This window comes from Mandrillus leucophaeus, unplaced genomic scaffold, assembly GCF_000951045.1.
Source record: "Mandrillus leucophaeus isolate KB7577 unplaced genomic scaffold, Mleu.le_1.0 Scaffold646, whole genome shotgun sequence".
Classification (NCBI taxonomy): Eukaryota; Metazoa; Chordata; class Mammalia; order Primates; family Cercopithecidae; genus Mandrillus; species Mandrillus leucophaeus.
In genome coordinates this window covers 706331-733413 of record NW_012106986.1, presented here as the reverse complement: position 1 = coordinate 733413, position 27083 = coordinate 706331, and the positions used below count along the sequence as shown (strand labels likewise).

The 27083-nt window shown below is 39.2% G+C and overlaps 2 protein-coding genes across 3 annotated transcripts in view; one reads left to right on the top strand and one right to left on the bottom strand.

The window, feature by feature from the left end:
- Positions 1-24425, top strand: part of UBP1 (upstream binding protein 1 (LBP-1a)) — a 52536-nt gene extending 28111 nt beyond the window's left edge. Inside the window, exons 5-16 of one of the 2 annotated variants that reach the window (XM_012001015.1) lie at positions 911-1017; positions 3003-3155; positions 3258-3368; positions 3807-3914; positions 9660-9763; positions 11813-11867; positions 12555-12648; positions 15665-15755; positions 16520-16638; positions 19333-19475; positions 20178-20229; positions 22413-24425. In XM_012001015.1, coding sequence (XP_011856405.1) covers positions 911-1017; positions 3003-3155; positions 3258-3368; positions 3807-3914; positions 9660-9763; positions 11813-11867; positions 12555-12648; positions 15665-15755; positions 16520-16638; positions 19333-19475; positions 20178-20229; positions 22413-22450 — 1175 coding nt within the window. In that variant the 3' untranslated portion in view covers positions 22451-24425. The remainder of the gene's footprint in view (positions 1-910; positions 1018-3002; positions 3156-3257; positions 3369-3806; positions 3915-9659; positions 9764-11812; positions 11868-12554; positions 12649-15664; positions 15756-16519; positions 16639-19332; positions 19476-20177; positions 20230-22412) is intronic. The other variant, XM_012001016.1, reaches the window with a different exon arrangement.
- A 1307-nt stretch (positions 24426-25732) lies between these two features.
- FBXL2 (F-box and leucine-rich repeat protein 2) overlaps positions 25733-27083 on the bottom strand; it is a 90942-nt gene continuing 89591 nt past the window's right edge. The window contains exon 12 of the mRNA XM_012001017.1: positions 25733-26872. Coding sequence (XP_011856407.1) covers positions 26765-26872 — 108 coding nt within the window. The 3' untranslated portion in view covers positions 25733-26764. The remainder of the gene's footprint in view (positions 26873-27083) is intronic.

The following is a 27083-nucleotide window of genomic DNA, read 5'->3' as shown; positions in this document are numbered from 1 at the left end:
TTTGTTATTGTTTTTTTTTTGAGACAGAGCCTTGCTCTCTCACCCAGGATGAAGTGCAGTGGCACGATCTTGGCTCACTGCAGCCTCCACCTCCCGTCTTCAAGTGATTTTCCTGCCTTAGCCTCCCGAGTAGCTGGGATTGCAGGCATGCGCCACCATGCCTGGCTAGGATCTTGTGTCTTTAGAGTTGTTTTCCATATATACATACACACACATATATATATGTATGCATGTATACATTTTTTTCTTTTTATTTTTTTCCCATCCTTGTATTATAAAGAACCGAGAGAGTTGTTTTATAGTTAAAGAGTCAAGTAACTTTTTGGTGCTAAACTAATGTGAACCTGGAATTCTATGATTTTGAAACCATTTAATTGTAAACTGGTACCATCTATTTTTTTTCTTTTTTTTTGAGACGGAGTTTTGCTCTGTCACCCAGGCTGGAGTGCAGTGGCATGATCTTGACTCACTGCAACCTCCACCTCCTGGGTTCAAGTGATTCTTGTGCCTCAGCCTTTTGAGTAGCTGGGACTACAGGCATCTGCCACTGCATCCGGCTAATTTTTGTATTTTTAGTAGAGATGGGGTTTCACCATGTTGGCCAAGCTGATATCAAACTCCTGAGCTCAGGTGATCCGCCTGCCTTGGCCTCCCAAAGTGCTGGGATTACAGGCGTGAGCCACCGCGCTCAGCCTTATCATATTCTTAAAAAAATGAAATACAAACCATGGTAGGGGAAACTATGATACTTGTTTAGGGTAGGTTTCCATGTTGAGGAAGTTGATCATGGAGACCATTGAAGGACAGAGTTCAAAGCAGTTACAATTATTTCATTAGAATATAATAGGTTGTAAATTTTTAAGTTATTTAAAGTGGATGAGTTTTTATGTAACTTCTTTTTAAAACATAGATATTCCAATGTCTGTGGGAATAATTGACACAAGGACAAATCCAAGCCAGTTAAATGCGGTTGAATTTCTGTGGGACCCAGCAAAACGCACCTCTGCTTTCATTCAGGTTTGGATTTTTACATTATTAGAAGCATACTAACCTAGTTGTTTAGGTCATGGCAGGATTGAATTTTTGATACAGTATCATTTCCTTGAAATGCCTATTTGTAAACTATGTTGTAGTGTCTTTCTATATAGATAGGTTTAATCTAGTAAGTTCATCCTATTTTAAACTAACATATATGAAGACATTCTATGATATGGAAAGCATTATTCAAATGTTATTTTTACCACTAGTAATCCCAATAATGAAAATGTCTGTTTTTCATGAGATGTGTTTCTCTTGAACAAAAGTTGCCATTTAAGAGGATACAATTGAAAAAAGATTGAGGTTTTAAAATTCCTTCAAGCATTATTTTAAAAACATTCTAATACTGAAAAATTCAAACCTCTACAAATAGGATAATAATGATGATTAATTATCCATGTAACTGTCACCTGGCTTTAGCAGTTTTTTGTAGTTTCTTCCCCCTTTTATTGTTGGAGCACGGTTTTTTGTTTGTTTGTTTGTTTTTTGAGATGGAGTCTCATTCTGTCATCCAGGCTGGAATACAGTGGCTTGATCTTGGCTCACTGCAATCTCTGCCTCCCAGATTCAAGCGATTCTTATCTCTCAGCCTACCGAGTAGCTGGGATTACAGGTGTGCACCACAATGCCTGACTGATTTTTGTATTTTTAGTAGAGATGGGGGTTTCACCATGTTGGCCAGACTGGTCTTGAGCTTCTGACCTCAAGTGATCCGCCTGCCTTGTCCTCCTAAAGTGCTGGGATTACAGGTGTGAGCCACCATGCCCAGCCTGTTAGAGTACTTTAAAGCAAGTTTCAGACATACTATTTCATCCATAAATATCATGTCTCTAAGAGATGATTTTTTAAAAGTAACTATAATATCATTATTCTATATTTTAAAAAAATAGTAATTCTAATACCCAGAATGTTCAAATTTGTATGTGGTGAAATTTAAACTACCAGGTAGGTAATATATACAAGAGGAAAACCACTTACTGGCTGACCAGCCTACATAAGCTATGCTTTGCATGAACTGTAAAAAATAACTTGTATTTTGCCTTTTGGTATTCTACCAATATTATTTTCCATCAGTTAAATCACTGGGGGCATGGTTTATATCAGCCAAATATTGATATAAACTCATACTGTTGGTGTTTGTCTATAAGGCAACTAGTTATGTAGTAAATCAGACTGATACAAGACCTGGTTTTACATCTCAGGTTGTACTGTCATATTGCAGAGATCAGTTTTCATAGTGAGTCATTAGAAGAGGGGATGTGTAGCAGTCAGAAATGACCAAGGTCTTGCTGTTAACTCTGTGTGAAACCCTAAGGATGTCCTCCAGGGTGGGTATTAGGAGACAGGGCAGGAGTGGTAGAAGGATGAGTATTGCCCTCTGGATCCTGAATAGTCTTTGAAGAGTTGACCAAAGAGTTTAGATGGATACAGAATAGTATGGGTAGTGGGCTTTCTGGACTATGAAATTTCCCCAGGCAAAGTATCACAAATTAGTGTCTGTAGGAACGGCAGTAAGATGGTTGGCTGGGTAGAGCAGGGCTAATGGCAGTAGAGGACAAACAACAGAAGCTCTAAATGATGAGGTGAAGATTGCTGTGGATTGAACAGGGCTTAGGACCCTGGGTCTGAGATTAGCAGACAGTCCCAGGTGGAGGTGGGCAGTATACATAGGAAGCTACTGTAGTGTTCTACCCCTGATTGGAGCCAAGTCCTGCATTAGAGGCAAGGCATTGTGATGGGCAAGAGCTCAGAAAGTCTGGAGAGGCTCAGCTGGATTTGTGAGAGGGAAGCCATATCTTAAAAACAATTAGAGAGGTTCATAGATAATTTGGCTAGTATGTGTGATGAGTTCATTTTAAAGGATCTTGAATTTATAGTGGTGTCAGGTCACTCAAGAGGGAACAAAATAGAAAAATAACCAGTGGTAGGCCTTTGAATCCATTTCAGCCTGAATCGTTTTATAGGTACACTGCATCAGCACAGAATTTACTCCACGGAAGCACGGAGGTGAAAAGGGAGTGCCCTTTAGGATCCAGGTTGACACATTTAAGCAGAACGAAAACGGGGAATACACAGATCATCTACACTCAGCTAGCTGCCAAATCAAAGTTTTTAAGGTAAGAGAGAGAACCCGGGTTTTCCGTAATTAAGGTTCAGTTTTGCCTATAAAGCTGTGTGTCTGCAACCTGATGGATGAAATAGTATACTTTGTTTTTAAGCCTAAAGGTGCAGACAGGAAACAAAAAACTGACCGAGAGAAGATGGAGAAGAGAACAGCTCATGAAAAAGAAAAGTATCAGCCGTCCTATGATACCACAATCCTCACAGAGGTAATGTAGTGCAGCATTTGGTTTTGGAAGAGAAGCAAAGGTTGCATATTAGTCTATTTCTAAGATGAGTTTTGCTACAAAAGGGTTGGGGAAGATTGGGTGGCAGTTTGACACGTTATTGTTTGTGAAATTTGTGGGGAAAATATTTAAATTTGGGGATTTTGTTAGACTGTTTCCTGGGTGGGATCTTAAATGAAGATGCTGAAATCCCAATGAGGTCTTAGAAACAGACCTTAAAAACTTTGAAGTTGGCAAGAGACTTAAGTTGGGGCCTAGAAAGTCCAATTTTTGTCACTGCTGGGGTTTTGCATTTTCTTTAACTTTGAATCCTGTTAGTCATACATTTGTTTAATTGGACTGAAGAGACATGAAACAGGGTGTTAGATCTTTCTTTGTATAATGAAAAGACATTGACCCCAATCTTTGGTGTTTGTCCAGATGAGGCTTGAGCCTATAATTGAAGATGCAGTTGAACATGAGCAGAAAAAGTCCAGCAAGCGGACTTTGCCAGCAGACTACGGTGATTCTCTGGCAAAGCGAGGCAGTGTAAGGGACTTCTGCTTCTCTTTTCATTGTGCAAGAAACCTTGTGCAGTGTTAGATATAGGACCAACTTCCACCGCAAAGTAAAGCCAAAATTGTTTTTGATGTCCATGTCTTGATTTAATTTGCTTTTGTTTAGACTTCCTGCTTCTGTTTGTTCCTCACTGAGGAAAATTTCCTAAATCTAACACTTTAAAACAAAGCAAAAAACAATGTTGACCATATTGGGTGGTTTTGGAGGGAAAAAAAGACACTCAGAGATATGTATTCCCTCCCTGACTCCTTCCCTTCCTCCTTCCCTCCCTCTCTCTCCTCCACACACACACCTCCTTCAAGAGCACTGAAATTAATTGAAAATACTTTCTTTAGTAAATTAGCTATTATTTTTGTGTAACTGAAAAGGGTCTTGCTTTCTCATATGTATACTTGATAAGAAAATTTTGTGGACAGTTAGATGATGGCAGCAAGCTTGACATTAACACGTGCAGTTCTTTGTCACATTTTTCTGCATGTAGCATAAAAATGTGTGTCTGTCTATGCTTCTAAAAGCCTGTTTGGCAGCACTGGTAGAAGAAAAAAACTGATGGGATTCATGTTTCTTCTTGGCACTTGCATTGCGAATTAATGCTTCGGGCCAAAGTAGTGTACCTTGCTACACTTAGACCTGGGTCCCCCTCAATATGCAGTCAGGGTCATCTGGTTGAATATGTGGTTTGTCCGGTTAAGTATAGCAAATCTTTATTTTATGACATGACTCTTCATCTATTAGTCCACAAAGGATGATCCTGCTTTGCAAACTTAGATCAGCTACATACCTTCAGTAAATGTAAACACAGAACATTAAAGAATCATTTAAAATAATTGTCATCATATGTATTCATGACTGCTGTATTCACTGTTGCAGTCTTTGCACTATTAAAGTGCCAGAGGATTTTTCACTCTTACACATATCACAATTACTGTGGTTAAATGTAGACTTTGAATGTTACTGTCACAAGCACTATCACAAGAAACTCATTTCCAATTATAGTATTGAATGAAAATGTTTTAGTGCTTCTCTATGCAATGAAATTGAAATTGTACTCATCCTAGTGCCACTGGAAGCGCACATTACATTTTCTTTAACTGGGCTTTTTTTTAAAAAAAAAAAAAATTCAAATCAAAGATTGTTAAAACAGCTGTATATTCTTTCCTAAAACACCCACCACAGCAATTTTGTTTTTATCCTTTTCTGATTTCCCAGCTGAAGACCCACCAATGGTTCTTAGTAAACTTCTTTGTGCGGGGGGATTCTGGTAACTCACTTTTCCTCTCCTGTTATAAACCATTTAACTAGTAAAGAAGTGGGTTCTGGTAATTCCTAAATAAAAGAAATTCATTATAGCCCAGATGTAATCTGAAGATGGGAAAACTGTTGGTAAATTCTTAATGATTCTTAACTCAAGTCTAAAGTATGCAAAACGTCAGCAGTTCACTGGCCTGGGATTTCACATCTTCGTCGTGTATTGCTTGCTGCCCTGGCTGTATTTGATTTTGTTCAGATGCTTCTAGGGGTGGTTAGAGCTCATTTTGAAAACCTGTTTTTAAAAAAGCAGGGTATAGATTGATCCCTTAAAAAAGAAAGTTTGCAGAATTTCATGTTTCTTCAAATTTCTACAAAGGAAGGCCAACGTTTCATAGAGTTTTTGTCTTGTTACAGTTGGCTTTCAGTAAAAAGGGATATCCAGATTTACTGTTAGAGTCGAAAAGATGCCGAATGAAATGGTCCCACACTGAATAGTCACTACTGGTTACCAGGAGATGCTGTACAATAAAACTCTTAGTGTGTCTGTTGGTCTTCATCTCTGAGCTGTATATGATTGGCTCAAATGATGACTGCCAATTTCTACAGCCTAAAATGGGTGATCATTCTTTACCTGGGGAGGGACTGTGTTCATGGTGTACTGAAACCATAACTATGAGCGCAGGCCAGGTATTGCTGGCACCATTATGAATTACAGACTATCTTCAGGAGCATAGGCACTGCACCATTGCTTGCTTTTCGAATGTTAGAAGAATCTAAATACCTAAAAGCAAAATTTTATGGAGTTTTGGTAAACTTGGTGTTTCTACATTACTCTGCCATGCTAACTTGAAGCTTTTTGATGACTTCATTTCTTCAAATGGCTGGCAATAATTACCAAAAGTTTAGAGAGACTTGATACTTTTAATATTAAATGGTTTACATTATTTATATGTGCATGTTATGCTGTGTTATATTTTATGTGTGGAGGGGATGTTGCAGCAGGAAAACCTTTCAGATAGTAGAGGTGAGGCGACAGTGTGTGATGCCCATGATTAGATTTGCTAGTCAGCTCACAGGGTCTTGGGTTTATCAAACAGTGTAAACTGAGGAGGTGATACTTTATAAGATGGAAAGAAAAACAAGGGTCTAGTTTTTTGTTTTGGTTTTTTTTTTTGAGATGGGCTTTTGCTGTGTTGCCAAGGCTGGCCTCCAACTCCTCAAGCAGTCTTCCTGCCTCAGACCTCTGAGTAGTTGGACCACAGGTGTGTGTGTGCCATCTCACCTGGCTTAAAAGGCCGTACTTTTAAAAGAATGGGCATTGTTGTGTAAAATGTATTTTATAGCAAAGTTGGTATGCCATGCAATAAGTTTATTCAAAGCTCTCCAGCTAAATTAGATTTCTTTTTTGAAAGTTGACTGGTAATAGAACTAATAAGTCTGCAGTCATTTCTCTTATTTTTAAGGGGATAAATAATTGGGTAGTTGAGATTATTTTCCATGTATCCATTGCTTTTGATGGATGTCAGACAAGCGTTTTAAGCCCCTGTAACCATTGGTGAGACTTAATTTCTGCCCTCAGTGTGCTTCACAGTTTCTTAGCTCCATTATACCAGTGGTCTTGACACTTACCTACTCAAAATAATTTTAAAATTTTTTTAGAGACAGTGTCTTGCCTAGTCACCTGGGCCTGGAGTGCAGTAATGTGATCAAAGTTCACTGCAGCCTCAAACTCCTTAGCTCAAGTGATGCTTCCATCTCAGCCTCCTGAGTAGCTAGGCCTACAAGCACACACTACCATGCCTGAGTACTTTTTAAATTTTATTTTTGTTGAGACAGGTTCTTGCTGTGTTCCTCAGGCTGATCTCCAACTCCTGACCTCAGAATGATACTCCCACCTTGGCCTCCGAAAGTGCTGGGATTATAGGCATGAGCCATCATGCCTGGCCTCAAAAGAATTTTGAGAAAGGATACACTTGCACCTTTCCAGATTGACATCTGAAAGTTTTCATCATAAAATTTTTCATCATAAATTTAAATAGCTGCAAAGGAAGCAATGTTCTGGCATGGTGGCGATTTGTATTTACAATTTAAGATAAAATTGTAACATTACTCTTGAGGTGCATCCTATGGAATCTAAATGCCATAGCAGTTTGACCACTGCTATTGTTCATTCAAAAAATTCATTAAATCCAAAATTTTACTCTGTTCTTCCTTCTTGGTCTCATGTTTCTAATTCACTCCCTTTAAATTTTATCTTAATATGACATAGTTTTATGCCTGAAAATCTTTAAAAATTTTTTTCTTATTTATTTTTATTTTTTCCTCCTGAGGCTTCAGATGACCAAACTGAAATTTTTAAATGATCACCCCCAAAAAATTACCTTTCAACAAATTTACATAAATTGAAATTTAATTTTTAAAATTTGCTATGACCATAGCATCTTAACTCGGTCAAGATATTTAAAACTTATTAGTACCAATTTATCAAAACAACAAATCCTACAGATTTTGATGAAAATTTATTAAATGTAAAAATAGAAATATTATTGGAAGTGCATCTTGAATGATGAGACAGAGTAGAATTAACTTCTAGAATTTTATAGATATGAGAAATTTTGTTTTTTCTTTCAGCAATGCCATTTAGGTCCTGGAAGTCCTTTTGAATCATCTGTCAAAAATCCCAGGGACATTTTTGTGTGATCTACTAGATTATTTCAATATATGTCAGTTGACAATAGGTCCTCCTGAATTATTTTGATAGCAAATAGTTGAAAATCACCTTATTTACAGAAAAACTTAGTCATTAGAGTTATGTACTTTTCTTTTTTTCAAGATGGGGGGTCTCACTGTGTTACCCAAGCGGGAGTGCAGTGGTGCAGTCATGGCTCACTGCAGCCTCCCCTTCCCGGATTCAAGTGATTCTCCTGTCTCAGACTCCCAAGTAGCTGTGACTACAGGTGTGCACCACCACACCTGGCTATTTTTTTTTTTTTTAAATCCTAGTGTCTTTAGCTTGGCTTTGAGAGAGTCTTTCTTCATTTTATTTAATTAATTAATTTATTTATTTATTTATTTATTATTATTTTTGAGATGGAATCTCACTCTGTCACCCAGGCGGGAGTGCAATGGCATGTTCTCGGCTCACTGCAACCTCCACCTCCCGGGTTCAAGCGATTCTTCTGCCTCAGCCTCCCGAGTAGCTGGGATTACAGGCGTGCGCCACTATGCCCAACTAAGTTTTTGTATTTTCAGTAGAGATGGGGTTTCACCATGTTAGCCAGAATGGTCTCAATCTCCTGACCTTGTGATCCACCTGCTTCAGTCTCCCAGAGTGTTGGGATTATAGGCGTGAGCCACTGCGCCCAGCCTCATGTTTATTTTATTGTTTTTATTTTTTGGTAGAAACAGGGTCTCACTATGTTGCCCAAGCTGGTCTTGAACTCAAGATATCCTGAGCTATCCTGGGCTGCTGCCTTGGCCTCCCAAAGTGCTGGTATTAAGGGTATGAGTCACCATGTCCAGCCTGGGAAAGTCTTAAACCCCAAGGCTATGGTTAGATGTGATGCCTTTCTTGTGTAAAATGAGAGAAGGATGATTATGAAAGGGGACCCTTGAAACTGAGTCCTCAGATCCATTGGTTTTTAGAAAGAATACCTGTACAGTGAAATCACATCATGTGATGTCTGTATGTCAAGTTTGAAGACTTCTATTTGAGATTACCCTGGCATGCTTAGCATGCTTTTGACTTTGACTTTTTCAACTGTCCTAATTGTAATAGTTCATGTATCTCCGTGTCTTTGTTCTGTTTCTGGTCAGAATTTTGCCTGGAGCTGAAAAATACTAAAGTTTACCATAACACTTCCAGAAAATATAAGAGAGAGAGAGAGAGAGATAGAGGCAGTACTGTACACAGTTGATGTATTTTGATGCTTGGCCTGTCTGGTCTGTCTTGAGGATTATTACTCTTTAGAGGTATCAAAGAAGCAAATGGGTACTGGTGAGGCTGCTCATTGGGGAAGAGGGCAAAAGGAGCACTAGTTAGGTCAGAGCCATGTTTCAGGTCACCATGTGATGTCAGATGTTGCTTATAAATTCTTTCTTGTCTTCACCATTCTTAAATCTTGATAGGTGCCTGTTGGGAAACTGATAAAGAGGATACTGGTAAAGAGGGAGGAGAAAGCTCTTGAAAGCAAATTATACTTAAGCATATATTTTAAATGCCTTTATAAATTTTTGCTGCTGTCATCACTTTAGGTCTTTAATCAGTGTCTAGACGCACACAGCAGGTAAAACTTTTGTTTGCCACACAGAAGTAAATTTGACATGTGTCTGTGAGGTTGCTTGATAAATGTCAGCTGTCTCGCATTTTATAATCTTGCATTTGGCTAGTGAGTGAATTACAAAAATATTTCTTCCACATATTTTAAAAGCATATCATTAATTTATTTCTGTTTCTGTCCTTAGTGTTCTCCGTGGCCCGATGCCCCCACAGCCTATGTGAATAACAGCCCTTCCCCAGCGCCCACTTTCACCTCCCCACAGCAGAGCACTTGCAGTGTCCCAGACAGGTATCTGGTTTGCGTAATCATGTGCCTTCATTTCCCCATCTCTCCATGTACAGCAGCCTTTTGTTTATATTGTACCTGAAGGAAATAGTAAGGGGAAATAGCCTGTATCTCAGTGGCAGAGGACAATCATTGTCTTTTCTTCGCCTACCAGCCTTTTTTACTCCAAGCCCCTTGTGCCTTACATAGTCACAACTATGGTAATTGTAGACAAGGGGCCATTTTCAAGATACAGCCAAGATACATTCTTTGTGAGATTAAAGACAACATTAATAGCGTCTATAGGTAAAGAGAGAATGACAAAGTCAGTTTGTTACTATGTTCATTCTCTTGTCTATAATGCTTATATCAAATGGGTTATTTTCTGCAGTATTTCTTTTCTCTCCCAATAGATACACTATTTTTTTAATTGAATCTTTAAGGGAAGACCTTTCTGTTTCTACAGATTTGCTGTGGTTTTAGAAATGGAAATGGTGGACTCTTTATTCTGTTATCCAGCCTTGACTGGCAAGAGTTTAGAGTGAGCTCGGGGTGGGAGCAGGAGACTGCATTTGGGCATCTTGAAGGTGCAGTGGTACCCCATGGAGGCTTTCCATTCCAGGGCTTTGCTGCAGAACTGATGCAGAATAATTCACATCAGAAGTTCCCTATTTTTTAGGAAGTTTCTTGTTGGGGAGGAAAATTATGAAAGCTAAGACCACAAAGGAAAAGGTTCTCAGGTCATGCTGACAAGGTCTGATGAGAAAGCAAGCAAAAATGTGCTCTCCCTCTGAGGAGATGGATAAACTGAGAAGGCAGTTTGGTGTCATGTAGGCTATTATGCTTTAAGAGTAGAAAAATACCCTTGGACTCAGCAACTTAGAGGAGTGACCAGAGGACCAGTAGGTTACTATTTCTGAGGGCTTAGAATAGTTTCCTCGTCAGTCCAGTCTGAATAATCTTAGAAAATGATTATGGCTTTAAACGTGAGCTGTAAGTTTATGTACTCACTAGTAGGCTGGAGAACTCACTGTGTTCCCAGCACTGTACTAAGTGTTCCGATACATTAGTGACCAAACAGACAGACCCCCATATGAAGGAGCTTAAGTTCTTATGGGTAGAAAGGATATAAGTAATCAAGATAATAAACCTAAGCAATTGAGGCACGGGGGCTAAGAAAGGAGTTGGTGCTCAAGAGCCAGAAGGTAGCCCTATTCCCTGTGGAGTTTTCATTTCATTTTACTTAGAAGCACAAGGATAGTGGTACAGGTTAATTTCTTTTGTTCTCTTGAAATTCACCCTCATCAATCTTGGATATATGTATTACTTAAAGGAGTATAATTTTATATTTTTGCTTAGGATCATTATACTATTTCTTGTAGCTCAATTTTTTTTTTTTTTTGCAATTATTTTCAACTGTTTATCTAATTTGATGTTTCGTATTTTTTTCCCCTAACTTTTAAAAATTAATGTGTAGGCCGGGCGTGGTGGCTCACGCCTGTAATCCCAGCACTTTGGGAGGCCAACGCGGGTGGATCACAAGGTCAGGAGATCAAGACCATCCTGGTTAACACAGCGAAACCCTGTCTCTACTAAAAATACAAAAAAATTAGCTGGGCATGGTGGCGGACGCCTGTAGTCCCAGCTACTCGGGACGCTGAGGCAGGAGAATGGCGTGAACCTGAGAGGCAGAGCTTGCAGTGAGCTGAGATCCCGCCACTGCACTCTAGCCTGGGCGACAAAGCGAGACTCTGTCTCAAAAAAAATTAATGTGTATCCTTCATTTTCCTTGGCATCCCCGAAGATAATTGGGGAAGCCTTTTTGTTTCACAAAACTTGAATTTCTTACTAGAACAGATGAAGAAGGCACAAATTAAGACACAATCTTCTGTGTCTTATTTCGTCATCATATCCACACCCTAAGCTGTTGTGCTTGCATTTTTGTTGCAAACTTTCATAGCTCTCTCCCACTGTTGCCTTACTTGAAATTTGCATAAACAGCTTTTAATGCCTTGATTAAAACATATATGCATTACAAAAATCATAATTTCCTGCTTTCTCCTTTCTCCCCAGCAATTCTTCTTCCCCAAATCATCAGGGAGATGGAGCTTCACAGGCCTCTGGTGAAGTAAGTATCTTTCTACTAAAAACTATCTGATGCTTTCAGGGTCCTACATTTTAAAGTTTTGTTTTTTTGTGCAAATTTATGGAGTAGGTGAGAAGTTTTGTTACATGTATATAATGTGTGGTAATCAAGTCAGGATATTTAGGGTGTCCATCACCTCAGTACATTTTTTTTAGGTATAGTCATCGTACTCTGCTATCAAATATTGAATTTACTCCTTCTATTTTATTGTATGTTTGTTTGTACCCTTTAATCCAGTTCTTCTCATCCTGTCTCTTATCCCTCACCCATTCTTCCCAGTTTCTGTTACCTATTTTTCCACTCTCTTACCTCTACCTTCATGTGTTCAAATTTTTTAGCTGACTTATAAGTGAGAATATAAGTCTTTCTGTGCCTGGCTTATTTCACTTAAGACAATGAAGTGTTCATGTTGTCCATGTTGCTGCAAAAGATGATTTCATTAGCAGCTGCATGATTTTTCTCTTTTTTTTTATGGCGGAATAGCATCCCATTGTGTATCATGTTTAAGTTTCTGACAAGGGCCTGCGTCATTATTCGGATTGTTGGAGTCAGACTCATGCTCTTTTTGGGTGTTTTTTACTTCAAACTCCGAGGCTTTCTGTGTCAATTGTTTAAGTGTTCTCAGTTTGAATGGTTCCTTTTATTTATGTTCATTTTCATTGTTAATAGCAAATTCAGCCTTCAGCTACGATCCAGGAGACGCAACAATGGCTACTCAAAAACAGATTCTCTTCCTACACAAGACTGTTCTCTAATTTTTCAGGTATGTGTATGTGTGTGTGTATCTGTGCATGAGAATGTTTTGTTTTTGTTTCTGTGCTTTTATTAACTTTATATTTTTAAAATTTTGAAGTTGCAAAGAAAAATGCACAGAAAAGTTCTTTATATCTATCCCCCAATAGGAATATCTTGTATTTTTATTATATGCTATTAAAGCCAGGCAATTGACATTGGTTCAGTCAACAGTTTTACCAGACTTATGTGCCCTCATTTGTGTGTACGTGTATATAGATTTACATGATTTTTTTCACTTTATTTTGAAATGATTTTTGTTTTACAGTAAGTTACAGAGCTAGTACAGTGATGTTTTGGTGTACTCTTCACTCCGTTTCTCACATAATTATAGTACAGTAGCAAAACCAGGAAATTGCCATTGGCACAATGTATGTTATGGTATAGATTTTTGTAACCACCACCACAGTTAAGATACAGAATTATGCCATCACTGCAAGGATCTCCCTCCTGCTACCCCTTTAGAATCACACCGACACCCTTCCCCTACCATCCCTAATCCTTGGCAACCACTTTATATTCTGTCTCTATAATTTTGTCATTTTGAGAATGTTATATAAATGCAATCATATAGTACATAACCTTTTGAGATTGGCTTTTTTTCAGTAGCATAATGGCCACCTAAGTTGTTGTGTGTATCAGTAGTTTAATCCTTTTTATTGCTAAGTAGTGTTTCATAGTCTGAATGTACTCAGTTATCGTTTTTATATACTTATGTGTAAGTTTTTTTTTCTTGCACAGTAAGCTAAGCGAATGTTAAGAAGGAATTTTAAAAGCTATCAAGCACTGCTTCTCCAGTTAGTGCTACAGGAAACCTGTTTAGAGGGACAGTAATAGATACTGCCAGGTGGGGCAGAGGTAGCATTTCCCAAATATATTTGGCTCTGGGAGTCTTTTCCAACGTGACCACCTAGTAACATGTCCTGGCCAAACATGCTGAGAAGTGCTGGATCACAGTAAAGTGGTAGGTAGCTTTCCTTCACCTGCAGTGCAGTAGGGCCATTAAAACACAACTTTGTGAATCCCTTTAAGAGGACAGAACTTGTGTGTGCACACAGCCTGAAGAAAAGCTTGATTTTGCAAAGAACATGGTTTCTTACTATGCCACGTATTGTAATGTTTGTGCAATGAGTAGGTATTCGCTGTGTAGTTCTTTGTCTCTTTAAAATTAAAGTTCCAGGTGGAAGTCATTTGCTAGCTGGGGACTACATTTTTATATGATTAAGTAAAGCCTTTTATGTGTGAAAAACTAAAAATTGTAAAATTTCAGGGTGGGGATGCTGGGGTTTGTCTTGCACTGTTGTATGGAAGGCAGATGAAAAGCGTAGCACATAGAAAAAGCGCCGACGTTTGGAACTGAGGGAGGCCCCACGTTACTCCTGTTATATCAGGCAGATCCATGTTTCTATCTGGTGAGTTTTAAGCCCTTTTCGCTGTAAGCAGTGATCACATGGCGCGGCCTTCTGCCTTTTCCTTTTCCTGGGGGCTTCTTCCAAGAAAGTGGGTGAGGAGCTAGCCATGGTACGCTCTTGGCACATCTCTGGAGTCAGAGCACTGACAGTAGCATGGTGAGGAGGGCAGTGAGTCTTCTTGCTGTGATCCTTGTGGGCATTCACATTTCAGGATGGGTTGTACATGCAGTTACCTGTCCAGTTCTCCGTATGGGTTAAGGGTGTGCACACACATACACAGTACTCTCTGCTCACAACTGTGAGGTGCATGTAGTAAGCCCCAGTGGAGAGATGAAAGAGAGCCTCTCTGCCTACCTGACTCTCTAAAATGACTCTAATAATGCTCTTGTCTCACGGGAGATATGCTTCTCTGATCTTGTTTTACAGACTAGAAATTTAGTAGGCTCTCGCATTTGAGCTTTTAAAAAATAGAAAGATGACTTCATTATCTTCTTACATATGTAAGTGGCTATTTATCATATGGAAATCAAGCCTTCATCCCAAAGTTCATCTTAATTCCCCCAATAAACTGTATCCTAGCTATTAGAGAATAAAACAAAAGATTATGGATAAATTCAGACATTAAAAAGTAGAGAGAATATGATTAACTCCCATGCAGCCATCTCCTAGCTTCAAAAACTACCAGCATTTGGTCAGTTTTGCTCTCCATTATTTCCTGTCCTGCCCTCTGTTGTATTTCAGAGCAAATCCTAGATGCCGTATCATTTATGCTTGAAATACTGAGTAGTAGTCCATGGTGTCTATGTACTCAGGTATGGCTTCCATATACTTATGTGTAAGTTTTTTTTCTTCTATAGTAAGCGAAGGAAGTGTTTAGATAGAATTTTTAAAAGTGTCAAACACTGCTTCTCTAGGTGGTGCTATAGGAAACCTGTATAGAGAGACATTTACACTTGTAAATGATGTTGTAAGTAGGATGTGCTTGGGGGAAATCTTAGGGTATAATGTGTGATTCTCTGCCATTCTTCTGTTAAAAGGCTGCTGTGACAGTTGTTTATGTTATAGAATGTTTGACTTTACACTGCACGTTTCAGTATAAAGAGGCCCAGTCCCAGTTCGGCTACCAACTCTTACAGACTTTAGGCAAGTCCCACAAACTCTGGACTTCCATTTCCTTTTTTGTGAAATTAAAGATTGATCGGCCTGGGTGATCTCAGGGTTTGTTTCTATGGGGTGGGTCAGAATCATGTTTCTTCACGTAGCCACAACCCAGTCACTAAATAAGGTAGATGAGTGAAATCTTGTATTGGGAAGAGTTCTTTAGGCCCGACACTCATTGATTTGATTCATCGGCCTCTGGACTTCTAAGCTCCTTCTTGATACAGGACATGGAAAAGCCAGCATTTTCCTTGGCTCTGAAGGACAGGTGTCTGTCTTTTTGTATTGTTCATGTATATGTGTATATTCAGGATATCTATCATCATTTTGAAGGACATTGGACTGCATGAAGACAGATGCCTGTAAAGCAGTTCTGTTCTTTTTCCATTTGAGAAAAATATTTTTGCTCTTTTCTAGGTGCCGACTTATTAAAACTGACAAAGGAGGATTTAGTTCAAATTTGTGGTGCAGCCGATGGAATTCGGCTCTATAATTCACTGAAGTCAAGGTAAAATACTGTGAACTGTTTTGCTTGAAATAAGAATGTACCTTTCTTCGCGTGGGGAATTTGGGCAGAATGTGTTTCCACGCTAGGTTGGCATGTGTGCCTGTGTGCGCCATCGAGCATTGGCAGCATTGTGCTCACAAGAAGACTGTTTTGTGTACACCTTCAGGGCAGGCCCAGATATGATGCAGGCACTGATGAGGGCAGAGGTAGACTGTAAGACTGGTAGAAATGCACATGGGCAGTACTGATTTCTTGAAGACGACTGGGTTTGTTGCCAAGAAAACAAAACTTCTAATTTAGGTGAGCTATACAGAATCTATGGTTTTCAAGGTCATGACTATTACTAAACAGTTATTAAAAATGTAAACTAATTGTGAATTAAAATGACAGAAACTGTAAATTGTGCTGGCTTGTAAGAACCATTTACTATCATTGCTCTTTCTATACTTGTGGTGTGAGAATTCCATTAAAATTGAATCTTACTGATTTTTAATTTGCTGACTTAATCTTGAAACTTAAATTTACCAGCATCTGACAGACCATCTCAATGGTTTAGAGTCTGGATCATCATATTAGACCACCTGTGATAGTTGGTGTGAGGTGTGTGGTTTTTATATTTTTATTAGTAAATTATTTTGTATAACGAAATAACATTATAAAGTTCTCATAAGGAAATAGAACTTAGATTCCTGTAGTTGTCACATTTGTACATGTGTAAGGCAGCTTTCTCTCCCAGGCTCATCAGTGGCATCTTCTGATTGCAGGTCAGTTAGGCCCCGTTTAACCATCTATGTCTGCCGGGAGCAGCCAAGCAGCACGGTGCTGCAAGGGCAGCAGCAAGCTGCAAGCAGTGCAAGCGAGAATGGCAGTGGGGCACCCTATGGTAGGTATTGAGGGTATCTCGATTCTGTCACTTCTGAAACTGTCAAGACAGAAATGGGAAGGACTTGATTGAGCAGGCTTTGGAGAACTCTTGCTGTGTTAGGAATGCCAAGTTGCTCATGAAGGAGCCTTGCCAGCAATGAGAGGTGGCAGCTCTAGGGCCAAGTCCTTGGGAGAAGAGGAAACTGGCATTCTTTCTCAGTTATTACAGCCACACTAAGGGTCTCTTTTTCATGTGGCCCTTCATGCTGGAAATATGTAACAAGTGGAAAACCTAGCTTGAATGCATTGAGATCTTTCTGGCTTTTATTTTTTTTGTCAGATTTACTGAAATGATGAATATAACACTGGCAGCTTAACAAAAAAAGCAGGAAGGTTTTTCTTTCCCTTTTTTTTTTTTTCCCCATTTTTCTGACTAGGGATGGGCAAAACTCTTAGAGCATAACATATGTGCAACAGTGCATGCATGTCATAGTCCTAAGCGTGTGGACTTGTCATGACAGGTGTTCGGCCAGCACTGTGCACCTTGTGTGTGGCGAGTCTGATGCCGTATCTTTATGTCATTGTAAATAATACCAGACAGTATGTTATCTCGGGAGGGCTTCTCATCCTGAGCGTTAATTGTATGGTATAGTGCTAGGTTAGGACAGAGATAAAAATCTTGGCCTCTCCCTCTTCTCGCCTTTAAATACAGCCCTTAAGCATTTTAAAAGGCATATATTTTCTGATTTGTAGTATTGATATATGTTAATGTTTCCTTCTTTCCATACTCTGAAGTAGAACAAAGGCAACACGCTCAGAACTTTTCAAAAAAAGATGTGTTAATGGCATTCAGAGATGCAGTTATTTGCCCTAATAATAGATAGAACTCTGAAAAATATTTTGTGATTTGAATTTTACTGAAAAATTGGAAGGATAGCATCACTACTCTGAACTTTTTTGTATTTGGTATCATTTTGACTTCAGAAGCTCTGAATTTTGAGATTATACAGATTCTTAAAGGATAAAAATTTAAAGGGGCTCTCCATGTATCATCAAGAGCTTATACATCACTTACATATGGCCAAGATTATAATATTTTGGAAGGTGTGTCCTCAGACATGAGTGTTTGTGGAGGGATGTGGGGAAATACTGGATATTTTCCCATAATCAGCAGACTTCTTCTGTAAAAAAAAGGTCAGGTAGTAAGTATTTCCATCTCTTTAGACCATATATAGGGTCTCTCACATTCAACTCTGGTTGTAGTGCTAAAATAGCCATAGACAATATGTAAATTGTAGATAAGGCTGTTTCAGTAAAACTTTATTTAAAAAAAAAAAAGTGGAGGGCAGGAATTGGCCCATATGGACTGTGGTTTGGTGACACCTTCTTTAGATCATTTCTATAGTCTTATATAATTTTAGTTCCAACTTCTAAGTTTTATGTAATGGAAAATTCTGTGTTTCTATACTTACAAACCCCTTGTTTGGGGAAGCAAAGTTCTCCGTAATGATATTCCTGAGCCATGTCTGGCTTTAATCAGTAACTGAGCAGGACCTACAAGAGTGAGACTCACTACAGATGTACACTCTGCAGATATCTGCTGCTAAGTTCTGTGTAGCAAAAATGCAGAACACTGGATGGAATGTGGCTGGGGCTTTCTGTAAGGAAGCATCACATTTTATTGTTTTTATTCTTAGCTTTTCATGTAGCGTCTTTTATATTATTTAAAATTTTTTGTGGGAGAGGAGCATAAACAGATAGCTTTTATTCCTTAGGATAAATTCCTAATAGTAGGATTACTGGATCAAAAACTGTGATGCTTAACTGGGCGTGATGGCTCATGCCTATAATCCCAGCACTTTGGGAGGCCTAGCTGGTTAGACTGCATGAGCCCAGGAGTTTAAGACTGCTTCAGCAACATGGTGAAACCCTGTCTCTACTACTACTACTACTACTACTACTAGTACTACTACTAATAAAATCAGCCAGGCATGGTGGCATGTGCCCCCACCATAGTCCCAGCTACTTAGGAGGCTGAGGTGGGGAGGATTGCTTGAGCCTGGGAGGCAGAGACTATAGTGAGCTGTGATTGTGCCACTGCCTCCAGCCTGGGCAACAGAGAAGGACGCTGTCTCAAAAAAAGGAACGAAAAGAACGTGACTCTTTTAGGGTTCTTTTTGTATATTGCTAGGAATACATGAAGTATATATTATTTTTAAAAACAGCTTTCTTCAGGCAGAATTTACATACCATAAAGTCCTCCCATTTTAAGTATATAATGGTATTTTAGCAAATTTAGAGTTTGGCAGCCATTGTCAAAATCCAGTTTGAGTTCCATTATTTCAAGAAGATCCCCCATGTTCATTTGCAGCCAATTCCTGTTTTTAAATTTTGAATACATGAAACTATATTCATTGAATAAAAATATAAAGAAAAATTCAAACCTCAAATCTTGTTGTCCAGGGATTTCTGTTAATGTTTATTAAATTATATTTCTGGATATAAATAATGTATTCTTATGTTTTAGATTGGTAGTTTGAGATTTCAAGGTAGTAAGATGGAAAAGAAAGAGTTTATTCCCATTTAAAATGTTTTTTACTTTTTTGGTACTTTGAAAGGTGTGACCTTTGTACAGATCCTACAGATCAGGTAGAAAACAGATCAAAGATCACTGTTAAAATGCTCTTCTTTTTGTTTTTTTTTTAAATTTCAGTTTATCATGCAATCTACTTGGAAGAAATGATTGCTTCAGAAGTTGCTCGAAAACTTGCGCTGGTGTTTAATATTCCTCTCCACCAAATTAATCAGGTTTACAGACAGGGTCCCACTGGTATTCACATTCTTGTTAGTGATCAGGTAAATCAAATCATTTGTTTTTCCTTTTCACACTGGTATTTACTTTTATACATGTAATTGTAGAACTGTAGAAAAATTCTGTGACCTCGTTTGAAAATACTTATGAGAATCATTTCCCAAGAGTTGGGAATCACTTTGGAAGAACTTATAACCATGAGTTACAGGCATCCTAGTGATAACATGGAATACAAGCCAAGGAAAACTGGCTTAGCTTCCCCCCAGCCCTTTAGGATGCAGCCAGTTACTGGGGGACTCTAGGATAGTGGAAGGCTTTGGTCCATTTTATGAGGTGAGTCACTGGATGTGTTTTCCTTTTGTCTATTATTTGATGACTAATTTTAAAAAACATGTAAGATATATAATTTTCCCCTTAGTGATTGGTGGCAAGCAAGTAATAATGGAAGAGCACTTTATGCAATTTTTAAGAGTCATCATCCACTTGAGCTGGCAGGGGATGTGCTCCTGTGGGTCACACGGGTGACCGACCAGGTCTCTCAGGGACCATTATGGACAGGCACAGTGAACACAGGCAGTGCAGCACGTGTGCATCTTTGCTGCCTCACACTGCCTTCATGAATTATCGTTTTGGCCATTGAGTCCTGTATTTGTATGAGAAGAATATTTACTGTTTTAAAATCATTTTTAGTTAAGAAATGACAGTTGGATCTTAATTGTACTTACACATTTACTTTATCCTTCTAGATGGTTCAGAATTTTCAAGATGAGAGTTGTTTTTTATTCTCCACAGTAAAAGGTACTTTGCATGTGTGTGTGTCTTAAAATGCCAGAATCATGAGAGATGGTGTGTGCCTCTAATTAGTGCCTCTCGTGTGTTTATTCTTTAAAATGGTGGCTTTACTCATTTTAAGAAGAAAGTTTGATAAATGAATTGAGAATATTTCTAGTGGTTGTAATAGAAATTAACAAATAAGGAAGAGGAGTCAATCTTTCTAGATGACTGGAAAAAAAAATCTCAATTCATTCAGCCAACGTCTTACTGAGCACTTTGTGTCAGATACTGTGCTTCTGTCACTCAGTGGATCTTGAATAAAACAGAATCCATGAAACTCCTATTGGGGAAAGCAAACCAAAATTGGCCAAGAGATACACAAAATTACCAGTACGTTAAGTGCCATGAAGGAACAGGAAAGTGTGGGGTACTTACGGATAAGGGAGATCTGGGTTGAGGGGAATGTGAAGCTGTAAGGTAAGGCTTCTCTGAGGAGGTGTCATTAATCCTGAGACTTGAAGAATGAGAAGGAGCAGGAACTGGCCATAGGATTAGCATCCCCAGGCAATGTGGGGCTGTGTGCAAACACCTGGCTTCTTTGAAAGCTTGGCAGTGGATGTAGCTGCCATGCTGTGTGTGAGGATGAGCTGATCAGGGTGAATCAAAGCAGGAGGCCGGGTCCGGCATGCGGGACCGGGTGATGATGGTAGTTCGGATTTACTTGAAATGTATTGAGTTGTCACTGAAGTTGTTTAAACAAAGGAGGAGTAATGTGACTAGATTTTTCTTTCACTTTCACAACTCTGTGGAGACAGATGAGAAGGTGGCAAAATGAGGCAAGTGAAAGGTGCCACTGTGGTGGTATCTTACAGATTTATAGACAGGGCCCCAGTGGGCTGCACATTTGAGGGAGGAATAGTTCTGACACCTGGTTTTCTGTGGAAAGTAACTGGGCAGATGGTGATTTCATTGAAGAGGTAAGTATGGTTGGGGTAAATCAACCAAGAGTTTGATTTTGGATATGTAGAAATGTCAAGTAGGCAGTTGACTGTTACCACTCTGGGGCTCAGAGAAGAGGCCTGGCCTTGAGATGTAAATTTGGAGGCCTTCAGCATATCAACAGTGACTCAAAGCTGTAGAAGTTGTTAAGGTCATTTAGGGAGAGAATGTGAAAAGAGAGCCAGGACCAGGCTTAGGTGGCTCCCACATTAAAGAGGAGGGATTCCTAAATGTAAAATTTGAGAAGAGATCATACATTCATAGACTGTTTTAAAAGTCAGGTGAGCTAAGATCCAAATCCGGTCTTAGCACAAAAGCTGCCCCTAGAAGAGGGAGATGTCATGTGTGTCAAGTATCCCCAAACTACTGAAATACTGATTTTACTTTGTGCCTCACATGTTGCATATGCCTTCAGGTTACCTGCGAGGCTGAGTTTTAACTCTGAACTGGTTCACTCTAACTTTTACTTTCAGAAACATCTTTAGCCTAGTACCCTTCTCCTCAGTCTTTTGTTCTCACAGCAGTATGGTTTTTACCTTGCATAACTGACATTGTCTAAAAAAGAAAACATATAGTATAATTGTATAGTTTTGTTTTGTGGAACCAGTAGACGTTTTCTGGTGTTAGAAATCATAGAATCTCCCCTCTGATCTCAATTTACTGTTTTTTTTTGTTGTTGTTGTTCAAACTTTATCCTCATGAGAAAAATCATTTTTTTTATGAATGCCTATATTGCTTCTATAGGCAACAAAAGGAATGATACATTTTTAAAATGTTTGAAATCTCCCTCTCAGTGGCTCAGAAATTTTTCTGGAAAAGATAGATGTACGCATTTGCTCCCTCGGGTCCTCTGCCCTGACACAGTATATTTCACCTGTTCTGCTTCTAGTTCTTGCTTCCCTTATGGACAACACTATTATTATTGTGTGTCTTGCTAGATGTCCCCCTACCCCCAGAACTGGCAGACAGTGTTGGAATGGGGGCATTGATAGTGGACCAGGCTTCGCAGAATGTCTAAAAAGGGAATGTGTACATGAAGTGTTTTGGGGGAAGAGGAGCTAGAGCAAGTTAATTTGCTTGTTTCTCTAGAATCATTTAAAGGTAACCTCTGAATTGGGAAGGGAGGTTGTAGTTGGCAGGGAGTTTTCCATTTAATAGGCTTAATTTCCTAAGCCTGACTGAAGAAATATTTCTTTCCTTTTCTGCAGCTGAAAATAGTGATGGCATCCACATAATTTTGAAGTGATGTCTTATATAGACTGAACTATATTCAGTACCAAATAGTCACGCTTAAAAGTGTGTGAAGACTGAATCCAAGAAGTCTTGGGATTGGATTTTACCATATGAAATGTTTCATATTGAAAACACAAGATGACCTTTCTAACGAGCTGTATGAGAGGTGAATCTTCTCACTGTCACTGCCATAGCCAAGCACCCTCATGAGAGTGAGCACATCGGCACAGCATGCATCCAGCTCTGGAGGCCACAGTGCAGGCATAGCTGCCTGCTGCTCTGGCAGAGGCCAGTAAATACAGTTCCTAGAAGCAGCCTTTGCTGTCTTTTTACACTGTATGCGGTTTGGAAATGAATGTAGAAACTTACTGTGGGCATTTACCTTTCTGTGCCAGTTTGGCTTTTATTGCCTGAACCTTATGCTGACCTGGAGAGGAGATGGGGGACAGTGCTGTTTTGGGGCCAGCAGTGAATCTGTATGCGGAAAGATGTGTTGTGCTGATGTGGCCGTTGGTGGTCAGGTAAAAGGCTCGGCACCTTCTTGGAAGAAATCATGTCTAAGGGTGTACGTTTGATATGATCATGCCAGATTGGAGAAGATCCAAGCCAGGAAGATGGGCTTGAAGCAAACTGCATTATCAGGAGTACCTTGGTGAGAGGATCAGTGTAAATCCTAATAGGTACAAAGACTTTTGTGTTTTGGCTTTGTCACAGATTTATTGAAAAACTTTTTTGCTTCTGCTTCCATTTTTAGCATTTTAGTTTCTGGTTTTCATTTTTGGAGATTCCTTGCTAAACTCGTGGTTTTTCTCTCGTTTTCTTCCCTCTCTCCCTCCATCTCTGACCACCCCCCAGCCCCACCATCCTGTTAAACATTTTTTAAAGCCCTACCCCAGACATTGGAAATAGGTGACCCAAGTAGGGGGAGAAAGTATTGTTGATAGCTTCTGAATAGGTGTTAAGGGATCTTCATTATGAACAAGATGAATTTTTTCGTGGAAACACTAGATGTTATCAAACACTAAAATGTACCATACAAATCCCTTAAGCCTTTCCTCAAATATTGAGCTTTAGTACAATCATGGATAGACATTCTGGTGATGATTTAGGGGCTTTTTATACACCACATAATAGCTTCTTTCTCTATAAAAAGAGTGCCTCTTTCATAAAACCAAATGCTTGTCTGCTAGCATACTTTTCAAAGGGAATCCACTGTTTCCTCACTTTCCTCCCATATCTATCTCCGTCCTTTGTCCAAAACCTTCCCAGAATCCATCAGCAAGCATGTTTGAGGCCTATGGTGTAGGGGACTGAATTTTTTGTTTTAACTTCTATTCCATTTTAATTGTAGGATCTCTGTCCATATACCCAGGTGTCCTTATTTGAATGTACTATTTGGTCCTCATCTGTGTTCAGGCAAAAAATAGGAAATGAGTAATTTTGAGTTTGTAATCTCTCCCGGAAGACAAACTGCTTCAGTGGGTAAAAGCTTTGACATGTTTTATTCATAAAGGGGGTGAATTATTTGCTACAAAGAAGCACGGTCTGTTTTCATCATCGATTTGAAAGTATCTGTAACTCCTATAGGTCCTATAGGCAGAGAGCTTTCCTTTCTGACTTTTTGCCTTTGCTTTTGTGTGACCACATGTTTCCTGTACCAGTCACTGGGGAAAGAAGTGAGTTTATCTCTTGTTTTAAAAGTTTTGCTTGTCTATTTAGCATTCCTTTTTGGGTCTCAAGATTTATGGAACAATAAATGTCATTTAATGCTGTGTGCTTATTTTGAATTCCTCATCAGGTTTTAGAAGCGGGGTAAAAATACTTAGACGCTTATGAGACTTAAATTTTACTGCGTGGCATTGAACATGAGTTTGTCCCAGTGAAACAGGCTAAATAAATCTTGGCACCAGCAAATTTGTTACTTTGTTTTTTTAATAGTAGGATGTACACATTTCAGTATAATAAATGTTTTCTGATTGTTTTGCAAATGTGTGTCTCATTTAAAATCCCAGTTCCTGCTTCTGTCACTTCATGTCATAGAATCAAGGAGTTTCCCTGTGTGTGTTCTGAGCCAGTCTAAATGTAATTAATAAGAGGTTAGGCCCATAGTTTTTTCTTTTTCAGTTTATTTTCTCAAAGCTGATGCAACTGAGGATATGTTATTCCAGTAACTGTTCCAGACTTGAAAAGGAAGCAAACCTGATTGATTGATTGTCTTACAAGAGGTTCTCCTGTTTTGTAAATGAGGCCATGGGTCATTGAGCATTGAGTCCAGTAGCTGTGATTGATAGGTTGTATCGTGGCTCAAAAGAAATCATGTACAGAAGGCTCTGGTCATTTAATCTTTTGTTTGTTTTGTTTTGTTTTGAGATGGAGTCACTGTTGTCGCCTGGGCTGGAGTGCAATGGCATGATCTCGGCTCACTGCCACCTCCGCCTCCCAGTTTCCAGCATTTCTCCTGCCTCAGCCTCCCAAGTAGCTGAGATTACAGGTGCCTGCCACCACACCTGACTAATTTTTGTATTTTCAGTAGAGACAGGGTTTTACCATGTTGGCCAGGCTGGTCTCAAACTCCTGACCTCAGGGGAGCCACCCGTCTCGGCCTCCCAAAGTGCTAGGATTATAGGCGTGAGCCACCACGCCTGGCCTTAAGTTAATTTTTTAAATAGAAACTCTCTAATTCATAATCACTGAAGTGAGTCTTGTTATGTGCTCATTTATTGAAGTTGCTTCCTGCATCAGTCTTCCTCCCCCGTCTCCTCCACAACAGTAGGTATAAATGTATATTTAAGGAACTGCTATGGTATCCACACAATTTTTAGACCAAGGAATGCTGGAATATAGCATAAGGCAAAAAAATGTTTACTCTGATAATCGTGCTAAGTCCATTTATGGGCAGATATATCTATCTGCTTTCCCTTCCTAGAATGCAGCCGAGGTAATATATCCTTAAAAACACTTCTAAAACTGCCCAATAAAGGTATTGCTAGTCACGGGAAAACATCTTGTTTTTGCCGTTTTACTTACGTTTCTCATGAGCTTCTGGCCCTTCAGTTTGGGGGAGTGGTGGTTAGGAAGGGCCAGCCACCATGAACACCTACGTTTACAAGGAAGGTGGTGATAGTTTCTTAATAAAGATCACAAATGTGGACAGCATGGAGCAAGAATCAACCACAGCAGACAGTAGGGTCATTTTACCAGATTTCAGATAACATCATGAAGGTCTGCATTTGGAAAATGGTTTTGCTTGGATGTGTCTGCCATAAAATCATAGCAATAAAACCCTCTGACTTAATTTTTTTTAAAGCATTGCAATGGTTTATTCAATTTTATGAGTCTAAAAGGTACCAACACTTACTGATCTGAGTTTTAAGTCTGTAAAACTTTTGAGTAGCTATGGTGTAACCTGATTTCTAAGATTGCAAAATAAGCTTGAAAAAAAAAAAATCACATCCATTTTACATGCATCCATTCATTACTTTTAATTGATTATACTACAGATAACTTAAGCCTTAGTTCTTTTTCTTTAAGGTTCCCCCCAGTTTTATGAGAGGCATGGACATAATTAGCTTTTTTCCTTTAATAAAAATGCATTATGTGCTGTAGCATACACCAGAGCTTCTACTTCCCAATCAGGCAGGCACAGACTCTCTGACCTGCTTTTGTTTTTGGTCCCTGGAGGTGTGTATGACAAGTTGACAGAAACAAAAAGGTGAAGACCCTGCTCCACCCAGTATAGAGTCCTCTTTTCTTTGGTGTCTCATGGAAACCTATTAACATGCCTTCCACATAAGTCTCTACATATAAAACTATCAGGCATTATGAATTTGCAGTACAGTCACTTTGACAAAGTTGCTATTTTATCTTCAAAGTGGAAAAGTCCTGCTAATCAAAATGGAATTGTTGTGAATTAAAGTAGGCCACTGGCTTAAATATCAGGTAGAAAATCAACAGCCTAGTTTTTCTGCTCAGTTTGTGCTAACACTGATGGTCTTTTTGAGGAGTGCTGATAATGCCAAGGGTAGAACTTTTGTACCTAGGTAGGTACCAATCTCTTAAGAGATCCAGGTTTCTGGCATGGTCCTAGCTGCATTGAAACCACTTGTCCTGTGTGAACTGACACAAGGCTTTGATTCGATTGTTTCACAGCAGAATAAAGGTGAAAACTCTCACCAGAGTTACTGCAATCCATACAGAAGTCTTTTACCTGTAAATGCCTTTCCCAATGGAGAATCAACAGATTGGGTGATGGTGGAGTAGGTCAGGAAGACTCAGGTCTTCTAGAGGAAGGGATGCCTCATCACCCCTTGGGCCCAGGCAGCTGCTGTCAGAGAATGACACAGCACCTGCACAGTCGCTGCCCGCTTCCTGCCACTGCTGTCGGTGGGGTGACGGGAGCAAAGTAGGCGTGGACTTTGACATGAGGGAGCTGAGCCTGGAAGGATGAAGAAAAAAGTGGAGACTTTACACTGGTATTTTTAGGATTATGGTCATAATTCTAGTCCGCTATTAAAAATCTTCACCTTAGTCAGTTCAAATAGAATTTATGCTATAGATTGGAGCTGCTACTGTTACTCCCCCAACCCTCTGCCCCGCATTAGTACGTGAAAACACTTACGTTAATATACTTTGATATGTTTCTAAGG